Source organism: Schistocerca cancellata, chromosome 2 (genome assembly GCF_023864275.1).
Source record: "Schistocerca cancellata isolate TAMUIC-IGC-003103 chromosome 2, iqSchCanc2.1, whole genome shotgun sequence".
Classification (NCBI taxonomy): Eukaryota; Metazoa; Arthropoda; class Insecta; order Orthoptera; family Acrididae; genus Schistocerca; species Schistocerca cancellata.
In genome coordinates this window covers 499456516-499470982 of record NC_064627.1, presented here as the reverse complement: position 1 = coordinate 499470982, position 14467 = coordinate 499456516, and the positions used below count along the sequence as shown (strand labels likewise).

General features: G+C 46.0%; 1 protein-coding gene across 2 annotated transcripts in view; it reads right to left on the bottom strand.

The window, feature by feature from the left end:
• The window catches only part of LOC126162042 (CCAAT/enhancer-binding protein zeta), a 222087-nt gene that overhangs the window by 79308 nt on the left and 128312 nt on the right, over nucleotides 1-14467 (bottom strand). For both annotated transcript variants that reach the window (XM_049918275.1, XM_049918274.1), the window contains exons 11-12: nucleotides 10448-10694; nucleotides 10087-10312 (exon numbers count right to left, since the gene is read on the bottom strand). In XM_049918275.1, coding sequence (XP_049774232.1) covers nucleotides 10087-10312; nucleotides 10448-10694 — 473 coding nt within the window. The remainder of the gene's footprint in view (nucleotides 1-10086; nucleotides 10313-10447; nucleotides 10695-14467) is intronic.

Genomic DNA, 14467 nt, shown 5'->3' with positions numbered 1-14467 from the left:
AGCAACCATTGAAATCAAGTGTGTTCAGCTAACCACAAATAAGTGGCCCCCTTGTCACCAAATACCACCTGGGACTGGAATAACTGAAGCACATCCTTTGTTAGGGGTTTGATAATCCATCATCGTGCCCTGAAAAGAGGAACATCCTCCCCAAGTTATTTCCTTCCACTCTCAAAGTGGTGCTCTGCCACCCACCCAACCTCCACAACATCCTAGTGACCTAGTCCATCCCTAAACCACTCCCACCCCTAATCCCCTGTCATAGGGGTCAATCATACCCTTGTGGAAGACACAGATGCAAGACCTGCCCTATCCATCTACCCAACACCTCCTACTCCAGTCCCATCACAGGCTTGTCCCACCCCATCTGTGAAAGCAGCCATGTTATATACCAGCTCTGCTCCAACCACTGCGCAGCATTTATACTGGTGTGACAACCTGTTATATCCTAGCCAGTAATCCAACCGAGCCCGCTGCCAAAAGGTTGGCAGCATCAAAGTCCGGACGCCGTCCGCATAAGCAGCGCCAGCGATACAGGAAATCGCCGCAAGTCTGTGCGCGCCACCGCTGGCTTCTGGCTTCTTAAGCGCTGGAGTCGCGAGCGCTAGGACAATTCTGTATTCGCCGCTCAGTTGTATACTCGCCACCGATTTGTATACTTGCTAGTCAGTTGTGTGTTCATCGCAGCAGAGTTGTTGTTTTGTCGTCAGCCGACGCTGACCTAGCCGCTCCGACTCGAACTAGACAGATTTCTGTAGACACGGAGTTCACTACTGTGTTTCTGTATCTTCGTTAATAAAGATAAGTACCGACTTTTATTTAAGTGTTTGGGTTTTCATCTTTCTGTTCACTGTTCCAGCGGACCGGTCGGCCCACTATTAAAAGTGTGGCGGTGACTTCGTAAGCCGTTTCTACAGGGAAGTGTTTGTCGCTACGAACGCCGCCACAAAACAACCAACCAGCTGTCAACCAGAATGAATGGGCACTGCCACACTGTTGCCAAAGCAAGGTGGATCACCCAGTGGCACAACATGCAGCAGAGCACAACATGCGAGATTTCAATGGTTGCTTCACAAACTGTGCCATCTGGATCCTCACCATCACCACCAGCTTTCCTGAGCTGCACAGATGGGAGCTACCCTTACAGCAAATCCTTCGCTCTCGTAACCTCCCTGGCCTAAACTTAAGGTAACTCGCTGCCCTCCCCCCCCCCTCCCCCCCCCCCAAAAAAAAACTTAAAGATAACTCGCAGTCCCCTTTATCCCCCAATCAATAGTGCAGGTGTGTACACACACACACACACACACACACCATACCTTGTCCCAGTACCCCTGCAAAAACATGTCAGCTAGTTGTGTGCTGCCATCTCACACCTTAGTCTGAGAAATTGCGTCCCCAGCTATCTGCCAGGTGCCTCCTCTACCAGCACCCCTAGCTAGCCAACAGACAGCTCCCAATTTTCCCTTGAGCCGCTGGATGCTTCCCTCCAGCCCCCTCCCTGTCTCCCGCCTCTCTCCACCACTCATCCCACCCCACCTTGCACCTCGCCCCAGTACACTCAGCATGGGCCAAGAAAGAGCTGCCAGTCGACTGAACACAATGTAGTGCATATGAGTGAAAGGTGTGTGTGTGTGTGTGTGTGTGTGTGTGTGTGTGTGTGTGTTTCTCCTACAGTTTGAGAAAGGAATTTCATTCAAAAAGCTAGCAAAGCAAAGCACTGTACATTTTGTTTGTGCACATTTCAGCGACGCAGCACTTCTCCCTTTTGGGGAGTTGTCTCCTTTATTTACTCCTAAATAATTTGTTATTCTGAGACACTATTTGATAGGGACATGGAGTCATGTCATTACAAGCTAACCATTATGTACTGACAGATGAAAGCAGGTAATGTAATTTATTGTGTGATGCTGCAGGACAATGCCTGAGGAGGCAAAATTAGACAGCAGCTAATGAAATAAAATGTTTATTCTAAATAAAAATAGCTTGATGCAGAAAACTGATTTCTCCCAAGAAATATGTTTTGACATTCTTACATTTGTTCCTATAATTCATTTTTTCTGTCAGCTCTTTTGTGATCCATTCCTTCATAGCCTCTTCTTCTAAAGTTTTCAGCATTGCTGTTTTCATTTCTGTCCTTTCCTTATTTGCTTACTAACATTCTTCCATTCGAGCAATATTTGCACCGTGTTAGAAGATGAAGTTTGCGCTTTCTGCTTGCAGCTAAGAACTGCTCCAATTACACTTTGTCTTTACTTTGCACATAATGTGCTTCAGTCTTGCCCTGAAAGAGTGTAACCATTTCTAATGAACTCATCATTGATTGAATGTTGAACCCTACTATATATTTCACCACACACTTTCTGGAGCACTGAAAATTGTCATATAAGCGTGAACGTGGTGAGATTTGTGTTCAAAGGACTCATGATGGTTACTGTATACTCTTTTAGGTCTGAAATCACAGAGGTCGAGTTTTTTTTTTAGTGATACATTATGATGATTATTGCTTTGTGAAAGCAGATGGCTCACAATTGATTAAATGAAAATTTTAAAACAGTAGGAGTTCCTTTTCCTCTCATCCCTCTTCCTTCTCCTTCAATCCTTCTGTCAGAAGAAGGAGCCACTGGTTCTGAAAGCTTGTATAAGTAAAACCTCTTTTTTGTGTGTGTTTTTTTCCTGTCACTGCTTGGTGAGTAGATTTTTTTATGTACCCAATTACATTATATTGTCATAAGTAGGAAAGCTATGTCAGATGGCTGAAATTTGATGTTAGAAAGAAATTGATGGAAATACAGTAACTTAGTACTGGTGTGGTGAGGGTATAATATTGGTAAACAACTTGTTTGTGAATCTTTTCAGTAGTAGTTCAATCAATGAGCCTGAATAAACAGTTCAACTCTGCCAGTCAATAAACACCACACGTGCTTACAGGATACAAACTACATTTATGACTAGCTTCAGGACTTCTTACCAATACATAATTCTCCCTGGCGAGGCTATAAGGAATAAAAACATCAAATGTGATAACACTATTACAAGTTACAGTATATATAAATGGAACAGTAAGTAACACCACTAGCTCTCAGAGATGTGTTTATGGATGACAGTATTACATCTTACACTCCAAACAGCCACTGACAAGGTTCTGGAATCCTTCAGTGTGTATCGCTGTACCCCTAGGATTTTTTCCTCCTTGTGCACACCATGGGAGGAAAGCAAAACCAAGTGGCTTGCACAAACTTACTCCGCTCACTTCCTGGTTTGCATTTGGACAGATGTGGGGTCCTTTCTCCCTCCTAAGTCAATGTTTTTTTGTGAAGAACAGTGAAAATGTATTTGGGGAAAAACTTCCTTTAGTCAATTGTGAAGTGGTTCCATCTTAATTGGGATTGGAGTGGCTGTGAGGAATAAAAGTGATCAGGAGACAAAAGCCCATTTGAACCTGAGCAGTTTTTTTATATGCACAAGGCACATGTGCCTACTGCATTGAGAGCAAGGATCAAAGATGCACACACAATGGTGCAAAGTCATGCAGACATTGAATATGTACTCATAGTTGGTTGGGTCTCTCTATCCTGCAAATTGATACAGTGGTGATCACATGTTTCTGTTGAAAAATGCAGTTTCTTCCTCACACAATGAAATTTGATTTTGTTTTAGCAGTATAGCTGAGTAGTTCAATAACAAAGTGGATCTGATAAAAACTTAGTGTACATTTTACTGTTTGTTATTGGTTGATTCCATGAACTACAAATACAAACTGAAATGAAACAAGTGCCTCTGTTCCTCAAAAATAATGACAGACAAAAGCAATCCTGAACAAAATATATAGCTTTTGTTCATACTTCTGATGAAAAGCAAATCTGGGACCAGTGAATTGCCACACTGCCTGGTTCTGTGTGTGTTTCTTTCCTTGTGGAGGAGTACAGATCTGGGAGAGAAACTTAACACAATTACACCAAACAATAAGGTTAGTTGCCAGCATTGCAGAGCTACAACGCCACCATGTGATGCCTAACCAGTCTTTTTCTAGAAATTGGAAGTAAACAAATGGTTCACTGACCATAAACATAACCCTTCAACCAAGTGTTCCTTTTTTTTTTTTTTTTTAAGAAATGTTACATTCTCCCCCTCAATGCAGTTTTCAGATTTTTTAAGAAAACCTGGCAATTTTTTGGGCCGGTGATTATATCAATACTGAAGCTACCTCACTCTATATCATCAAACAGGAGTAATTGTCTGTGGCAGCAGATACTTGAAATGGCAGAACCAATCTTGTCATTACTGGTTGGTTGGGGAAGGAGACCAGACAGTGTGGTCATCGGTCTCATCGGATTAGGGGAGGAAGTCGGCCGTGTCCTTTCAGAGGAACCATCCCGGCATTTGCCTGGAATGATTTAGGGAAATCACGGAAAACCTAAATCAGGATGGCCGGACGTGGGATTGAACCGTCGTCCTCCCGAATGCGAGTCCAGTGTCTAACCACTGCGCCACCTCGCTCGGTTGTCATTACTGCTTGACTGGTTGACTGATAGGGGGGAAGGGACCAAACAGCAAGGTCATCAATCCCATCGGATTAGGGAAAGCATTCGACCATGCCCCTTCAAAGTAATCATCACAGCATTTACCTGGAGCGATTTAGGGAAAGCAAGGAAACTTAAATCAGGTTGGCTCGACATGGGTTTGAACCATCATCCTCCCGAATGTGAATCCAGTGTGCTAACCAGTCATTACTGGCATAGTGTCTCTGTATTTCATATTACTATTCATTATCAACTTACCAACAAGATGGAGTATTATTTCAAAATCATTCACCAACAGAGGAGTAAAGTTTTTAAGAAGCACCAACTACAATATGCAGAAATTTTGTGTAGTGAAGATGATGGGAAAGAAGTAAGAAAGGAAAAAAGTTGTTAAATCTTCAAATTTAACACATATTTCGGACAACACAACAACACATATAAGTCACTGAGTAAGTTGACCTGTGTACAAGTCGGCATTCGATTAAACACTGAGTCTCAGTCTAGCGGCCGCTGCTCGGCTGGCCGCTTAGATGGCGCAGCTGCTGCATGGCTGGCAGACAGCGCCGCACGTAGAGGACGTGCGTAATTGCGCGGCGGCACTTTGAATAAGCGGCAAGTCACAACACTTTTCCCCCCTTTGAAATTGTTGCACTGGTCTTGATGGAGGTGTCCTGGAGATGGCTAACGTCCATAGGCGTTGTTTGACTCGCCGTAAAGCCTCGAAGAGGAGGCTTCACATACGGACGGAAGTGTCCCCGATGATAACGGGTCAAGATGACAGGAGACATAGGGGTCGAATCTGCTGGGGCCCCCTGCACCAATCTGCCCGTTGCGGCAAGTCCAGTTGATATGACAGGAGACATGGGCGATGTGTCGGCGTCCGTTGGAGGAGGAGGCGAGTAGATGTACTCTGGCAGAGGATGGTCCTCCGGTTACTGCATGGGCACGTCTCCTGGTGGCGTCCGTTCTGGTGCTGGCATCACGATGACGGTGAGAGGGCTGCGTTATGAGTATTGAGAGATGCCAAGATCCTGAGCATCAGGTAGAGCCAACGGTGGTGTGGCAGCAGCTGGTCCGAATGACGCACTGCAACACCCGTGTCCATCTGGATTTCATACAGGCGTCTGCCACGGTGTCATAAGATGCGGCCCGGGCTCCATTTTGGCCGCCTGCCATATCCCCGTACCAAGACGAGGTCGTCGGCAGTGAACCGGCCAAGTGAAGGCACCCGCGGCCGTGAGGTGGGAGGCCGCAGAAGATGAAGTAGCATGCGGGGCTGTCAGCCATGTAAGGAGGAGGAGGAGGAGATTAGTGTTTAACGTCCCGTCGACAACGAGGTCATTAGAGACGGAGCGCAAGCTCGGGTGAGGGAAGGATGGGGAAGGAAATCGGCCGTGCCCTATCAAAGGAACCATCCCGGCATTTGCCTGAAGCGATTTAGGGAAATCACGGAAAACCTAAATCAGGATGGCTGGAGACGGGATTGAACTGTCGTCCTCCCGAATGCGAGTCCAGTGTGCTAACCACTGCGCCACCTCGCTCGGTGTCAGCCATGTAAGAGCTCAGCCAGGCTGTGATCGCCCATGGGGGTGAAACGGTAAGACGCCAGGAACTGGAGAAGCGCGTCATCAGCAGCAGAAGAAGTCAGAAGTTTCCGCATCTGAGCCTTAAATGTGCGGACCAGTCGTTCAGCCTCACCGTTGGATTGTGGATGGAATGGCGGGGCCGTGACATGCGTAACGCCGTGACGAGCACAAAAATCCGCAAAGTCGGAAGAGGCAAATTGCGGACGATTATCAGTAACAAGAGTAGAGGGGAGGCCTTCCAAAGACAAAATGTGGGCGAGAGCACTGGTGGTTGCCGCGGTGGTAGGTGACGTGCAACGGACAATTAAAGGAAAGTTAGAATAGGCGTCAATTATGAGGAGCCAATAAGTACCTAAAAAGAGTCCCGCAAAGTCAGCATGAATGCGCTCCCAGGGCTTCTCAGGCGAAGGCCACGGTGGCAAAGATGACTTCGGGGCAGAGGCCTGTGACGCACAAGGGCCGCAGGCAGCGACCATGTGTGCGATTTCAGAGTCGATGCCAGGCCAGTACACATGACGGCGTGCCAGAGATTTTGTGCGAGACACACCCCAGAGCCCCTGGTGAAGGGGGCGCAAGACCGAAGCACACAATGACGCAGGTACCGCAACACGCGGCGAAGAATTGTCAGTGGAGAGGAGGATAACACCATCCCTAGCCGTGAGGAGGTAGCGCAAAGTGTAGTAGTTCCGCAACGGATCAGAAGTCTTAGTGGACGGGCGATCTGGCCAACCCTTCTGAATACAGCGTAAAACCCGGGAGAGGGTAGGATCAGAACCCATAGCAGCCGCCAGCCTGTCCCCAGTGATGGGGAACCCGTCCACAACCCGCTGCTCGGCAACATCCAGGTGGAAACACAAAAGTTCGTCCCTATCGAATGCCTGATCAGGACCCATGGGAAGGCGAGACAAAGCATCAGCATTCGCATGTTGAGCCGTTGGCTGGAAATGAATCTCATAATTGAAACGGGACAAGTAAAGAGCCCAACGCTGGAGGCGGTGTGCAGCCTTGTCGGGAAGTGACGTTGATGGATGAAACAAGGAAACAAGTGGTTTGTGATCCGTAACAAGATGAAATTTTGAGCCATAGAGAAAAACACCAAACTTATGAAGAGCATAAATGATGGCCAAAGCTTCTTTCTCAACTTGAGAATACTTCTGTTGGGCATCCGTGAGCGTTTTGGAGAAATAAGCGATGGGTTGTTCCGAACCGTCAGAAAAACGGTGCGCAAGGACTGCACCGACCCCGTATTGAGAGGCGTCTGTGGCAAGAACAAGATGTTGGCCAGGTCGATAAGTAGCCAGGCATGGGGCCTGTTTCAGCATAGTCTTTAATTTCCGGAAAGCCGCGTCACATGACGCGGACCAGTGAAAAGACACGTTTTTATGCAACAGGCGATGCAACGGCTGAGCCACTGACGCCGCCGACGGTAAAAACTTGTGATAGTATGCTATTTTCCCCAAGAAGGCCTGCAGTTCCTTAACAGATGTAGGGCGAGGAAGGGCATCGATTGCAGCAACAGTGTGTTGAAGCGGACGAATACCATCCCGAGAGAGTTGAAACCCCAAGTACGTGATAGATGCCTGAAAAAATTGTGATTTCTGAAGATTACACTTAAGACCGGCAGTCTGTAAGACATTAAATAGTGTGCGGAGATTTTGAAGATGTTCTTCAGTGGTGGAGCCAGTGACAACAATGTCGTCCATGTAATTGATACACCCCGGGACAGGGAGCAATAATTGTTCCAAGAATCGCTGAAAGAGAGCAGGGGCACTAGCAACCCTGAATGGCAAGCATTGGTATTGATAGAGGCCGAAAGGCGTGTTAAGGACCAGAAACTGCCAGGAAGCAGCGTCGAGAGGAAGTTGATGATAAGCTTCCGACAGGTCAATTTTAGAAAAATACTGTCCTCCAGCGAGTTTAGTGAACAGTTCTTCAGGACGGGGCATAGGGTAAGTGTCGATGAGGCATTGAGCATTTACAGTGGCTTTGAAATCGCCACAGAGACGAATATCACCATTGGGCTTAGCAACTACAATGACAGGAGAGGACCACTCACTGGAAGTGACAGGAAGCAAGACCCCTGAAGCAGTGAGACAATCCAATTCCCATTTTACCCGATCATGAAGGGCCACAGGAATGTGCTGAGCCCGAAAAAACTTAGGCCGAGCAGTGGGTTTGAGCGTGATATGAGCTTCAAAGTCGTTTGCACGGCCTAACCCAGGAGAAAAAAAGAGACGAAAATGTCGTCGACAAGGAATCCAGTTGAGCATAAGGAATAGCGTCAGAGACAATATTGACAGAGTCATCTATGGAGAACCCAAAAACGCGAAAGGCATCGAAACCAAAAAGATTTTATGCGTTGCTCTGTTCGACCACAAATATGGGAACAGTGCGAACGATAGATTTGTAAGATACCTCAGCATTAAACTGTCCCAAGAGAGAAATCTTCTGTTTATTGTACGTCCGTAATTGCCGAGTGACAGGGGACAGGAGTGGAGAACCCAGCTGAAGATACGTCTGAGAATTAATTATAGTGGCAGCAGAACCGTTATCCACTTGCATGCGAACATCTCGACCAAGGATTTGGACAGTGAGGAATAACTTCCCTGAAAGGGAAGAAGTGCAATTGACAGACAACACAGAATCAGAATCAGCGTCATGTTCATGAACATCGTGTATGCAGTCGGATTTACAAATGGAAGACACATGACCTTTCTTTTTGCGATTGTGACACACAGCCCAACGTTGGGGACAATCCTCGCGTGAATGTTTCGTAAAACACCGCGGACATGAAGGAAGTTGCCGGGGATTTTGCTGCAGTTTCTTAGTAGGTTGTTTACGACTAGGCCGAGGCTGTGCGTGGGAGCGTACTGCGGCCACGTCGGCCGGCGGGGACGCACCGCACGCGTCGTCAACAGTGCACAGAGGTTGTATTTCCCCGACATCACCCCACGCTTCTATTTGCACCCCAGTGGGGCGAGAAATTTCAAAAGACTGCGCAATGGAGAGAACTTCATCTAGAGTCGGATTCGCCAACTGAAGGGCACATTGCCGAACTTCTTTGTCGGGCGCCAACCAATAGCATCCCGTACCATGGAATCGGCATAGGATTCTTTGTGAACGTCAGTAACAAATTGACACTTTTGACTGAGGCCGTGAAGTTCAGCAGCCCAAGCGCGATAGGACTGATTTGGTTGTTTTTGACAACAATAAAAGGCAACACGAGAGGCTACCACATGCATTTGCTTTTGAAAATAGACAGACAGAAGGGAGCACATTTCAGCAAAGGACAAAGACGCAGGATCCTTCAAAGGAGCCAATTGCGACAACAACCGATACATTTGAGGTGAAATCCAGGAAAGGAACAGAGACTTACATGGTTGTTCGTCCGTGACATGAAATGCCAAGAAGTGCTGTCGAAGACGTTTTTCGTAATCAGACCAGTCTTCCGCCGTCTCGTCGTAAGGTGGAAAAGGAGGTACAGCCAACGACAAGAAATGCCCCGCATTTGACGCCGCGACGAAATCGCGAATCGCCGCTGTTAGAAGCGTTTGCTGTTCAAGGAGATTTTGCAAGAGCTGCTCGACAGTAGCCATGGAACCCTGTGAGTCAACGGTGAAAAGGAAAAATCTCATCCTCGTCGCCAATTGTTAAATCTTCAAATTTAACACATATTTCGGACAACACAACAACACATATAAGTCACTGAGTAAGTTGACCTGTGTACAAGTCGGCAATCGATTAAACACTGAGTCTCAGTCTAGCGGCCGCTGCTTGGCTGGCCGCTTAGGTGGCGCAGCTGCTGCATGGCTGGCAGACAGCGCCGCACGTAGAGGACGTGCGTAATTGCGCGGCGGCACTTTGAATAATTGGCGAGTCACAACAAAAGTATAAGGATGGAACAACAATGTAAGATGTAGAAAAAATGGTTGGAGGATACAATAAGTCACTTTCAACTTATTAATTCTCAAAATACTCACCTATACAGAAAGAGTTCATCAACAGGTATTTTCGATTCATCTGTGTTGAGATAGCTGTCACTAGTAACAGCAAGTGACTTTACTCCAGTAGGAGTATACTGAACTTTGTGTACCACTGCATCAGAGTTCTCAGAGCTCTTCTTTGGGTTTTTGAAAACAAATCTGTCCAAAAACCTTGACAAAGTGAAGTCTTGAAGTGGATCTCCAGAATAAATTATTTTTTCTCCTGGCACAAAGAAAATTTAAGTAAATGCAGGTAGAGAAATTCATCATGAAATATGAACTGAACACTTCAGTGTGTACATGTGAGATAAAAAAACAAATACAGGCAGAAAAAATTAAGAAAACATGTACAGCTCACCTTGGAGAATTTTCTGTGCAAACAGAGACACAGTAGGGTGATAATGGCTGTTTAGGGGTCGCAGTTCAGTACATACACTATATTCCCCACCAGCAAACAGAGGATTCCTTTGGAAAGCATCATATGCACCTGTCTTTTTAAGACCCTTGTGCCTTTCATTTTGACAGTGAAACCATGTTCCCTTAACTTCTTCATTTTTTATTTTATTGTTTATTGCATTATTGGTAGAAGCTTCAGATGCCTTATCCTGTGGAAGTGCAGTAAAATAATTAACAATGATATACAACACAAATTCAAAAAATCCAATAACAAAGAATAGCACAGGAGGATACATAGCAAACCTACAAATAGGGTACTCCATACTATGTAATTGATCTTCAAATCATGATACAATGGTCTTTGCTTTCAGGACAGGACCATTATTGTGTTGACACATAAAAGTACAATTTCAAACCGTTAAGATGTAGGAAGCTTGCTAATGTTTAATATGTTATCGTGAACCTCTGCACTGACACTGATCTTAACTAGTTTAAAGGTGTATGCCTGCTAGCAACTAAACTTCTGCTGCAAGTCACTTGATAATGAAAACGTGAAGTGTTGGGGTGCTCCCTGCCGCCGTTGGATAAGCAACTGCCAGCAGCAAGTCGTATACTCTTAGCCCACTTATTTGTTATATAGTTTTATTCTTAATTTCTTTGCGTGTTTTGGTACTTGCATTGTTTAATTCATAAATTTCGGGCGTATTATAGTATTTGAGAGTTGTAGCATCACGTATTAGTACCTGAATAGTGTAAATTCGCGTAGTCGTCTGTCTTCTGTTTTTATTTTGAAAGGCCAGTGTCGGTTGGTCACAGCCAGTGTGCTCCCTGCCGCCGTTGGATAAGCAGCTGCCAGCAGCAAGTCGTATACTCCTAGCTCACTTATTTGTTACATAGTTTAATTCTTAATTTATTTGCGTGTTTTTGGTTCTTGCATTGTTTAATTCATAAATTTCAGGCATATTATAGTATTTGAGAGTTGTAGCATCGCGTTTTAGTACCTGAATAGTCTCGAGGTGTGGCAGGGGGCGAAAGACATTCCGGAGGGCTGAATGGAAGGCCTTTCCAGTTTGTCTGACAAACCGGTTTCAGGCTCTGTCTCCGGCTGACACTGATCTTCGGCTGGACATGGCTGCTTGTCCTGTTCCAGAGGTTGCCCCTCAGTCTGCAAGATCTGGGCGTTCACAGAGGGTGGGCTTACTGGTAGTTGGGAGCTCCAACGTCAGGTGCGTAATGGGACCCCTTAGGGATATGGCAGCAAGAGAGGGGAAGAAAACCAATGTGCACTCCGTGTGCATACCGGGGGGAGTCATTCCAGATGTGGAAAGGGTCCTTCCGAATGCCATGAAGGGTACAGGGTGCACCCATCTGCAGGTGGTTGCTCATGTCAGCACCAATGATGTGTGTCACTATGGATCGGAGGAAATCCTCTCTGGCTTCCGGCGGCTATCTGATTTGGTGAAGACTGCCAGTCTCGCTAGCGGGATGAAAGCAGAGCTCACCATCTGCAGCATCGTCGACAGGACTGACTGCGGATCTTTGGTACAGAGCCGAGTGGAGGGTCTGAATCAGAGGATAAGACAGTTCTGCGACCGTGTGGGCTGCAGATTCCTCGACTTGCGCCATAGGGTGGTGGGGTTTCAGGTTCTGCTGGATAGGTCAGGAGTCCACTACACACAGCAGGCAGCTACACGGGTAGCAGGGGTTGTGTGGCATGGACTGGGCGATTTTTTAGGTTAGATGGCCTCGGGCAAGTACAGAAAAGGCAACAGCCTCAAAGGGTGCGGGGCAAAGTCAGGACATGCAGGGATCAAGCAGTAATCGGTATTGTAATTGTAAACTGTCGAAGCTGCATTGGTAAAGTACCGGAACTTCAAGCGCTGATAGAAAGCACCGAAACTGAAATCGTTATAGGTACAGAAAGCTGGCTGAAGCCAGAGATAAATTCTGCTGAAATTTTTACAAAGGCATAGACGGTGTTTATAACGGATAGATTGCACGCAACCAGTGGTGGCGTGTTTCACAGAGGAAGAGCGCACTGCAGTTGCAAATCCTCGCACAAACGAAAAAATGGCTGACATCGAAATAAGTGTCCAAGGAATAGAAAATCAACTGCAATCACTCAACAGAGGGAAGTCCACTGGACTTGACGGAATACCAATTCGATTCTACAGAGTACGCGAAAGATCTTGCCCCCCTTCTAACAGCCGTGTACCGCAAGTCCCTAGAGGAACGGAAGGTTCCAAATGATTGGAAAAGAGCACAGGTAGTCCCAGTCTTCAAGAAGGGTCGTCGAGCAGATGCGCAAAACTATAGGCTTATATCTCTGACATAGATCTGTTGTAGAATTTTAGAACATGTTTTTTGCTCGCATATCATGTCATTTCTGGAAACCCAGAATCTACTCTGTAGGAACCAACATGGATTCCGGAAACAGCGATCGTGTGAGACCCAACTCGCTTTATTTGTTCATGAGACACAGAAAATATTAGATACAGGCTCCCAGGAAGATGCTATTTTCCTTGACTTCCGGAAGGCGTTCGATACAATTCCGCACTGTCGCCTGATAAACAAAGTAAGAGCCAACGTAATATCAGACTAGCTGAGTGACTGGATTGAAGAGTTTTTAGCAAACAGAACACAGCATGTTGTTATTAATGGAGAGACATCTACAGATGTTAAAGTAACCTCTGGCGTGCCACAGGGGAGTGTTATGGGACCATTGCTTTTCACAATACATATAAATGACCTAGTAGATAGTGTCGGAAGTTCCATGCGGCTTTTTGCGGATGATGCTGTAGTATACAGAGAAGTTGCAGCATTAGAAAATTGTAGCGAAATGCAGGAAGATCTGCAGCGGATAGGCACTTGGTGCAGGGAGTGACAACTGACCCTTAACACAGACAAATGTAATGTATTGTGAATACATAGAAAGAACGATCCTTTATTGTATGATTATATGATAGTGGAACAAACACTGGTAGCAGTTACTTCTGTAAAATATCTGGGAGTATGCATGCGAAACGATTTGAAGTGGAATGATCATATAAAATTAATTGTTGGTAAGGCGGGTACCAGGTTGAGTTTCATTGGGAGAGTCCTTAGAAAATGTAGTCCATCAACAAAAGAGGTGGCTTACAAAACACTCGTTCGACCTACACTTGAGTATTGCTCATCAGTGTGGGATCCGTACCAGATCGGGTTGACGGAGGAGATAGAGAAGGTCCAAAGAAGAGCGGCACGTTTCATCACAGGGTTATTTGGTAACCGTGATAGCATTACGGAGATGTTTAGCAAACTCAAGTGGCAGACTCTGCAAGAGAGGTGCTCTGCATCGCAGTGTAGCTTGCTTGCCAGGTTTTGAGGGGGTGCGTTTCTGGATGAGGTATCAAATATATTGCTTCCCCCTACTTATACCTCCCAAGGAGATCACAAATGTAAAATTAGAGAGATTCGAGCGTGCACAGAGGCTTTCAGACAGTCGTTCTTCCCGCGAACCATACGCGACTGGAACAGAAAAGGGACGTAATGACAGTGGCACGTAAAGTGCCCTCCGCCACACACCGTTGGGTGGCTTGCGGAGTATAAATGTAGATGTAGACTTTCTGAGAGTAATAAGTGATGATACTCATCTTTGATATGCAGCCAGATACTGCAGTCATCTTGACACAATATTTCAATGGACCAATTGACTGCCATTTTCAGGTGAAAATGCTGATGTACAATCTCAACAGAGCAGAGTTTCCAACAGAATTGGCAGCTCTTTTATACACTGTGGTCGGCTCATTGCGTATACATAAGCAGTGGCACTGCTGCTCTCAAGCGCAAGTGAACTGGTAGCGAACTGGTAGAAGAAACAGGCAAAACGATAAGTCACTAGCAGACATTAGCTACAAGAATCCGATAGTCAAAATAAAGACTATTGTTGTTTAATATCAGATAAAATTGGATTTCACATCTTACGTAAAGCGAAACCCTTTCC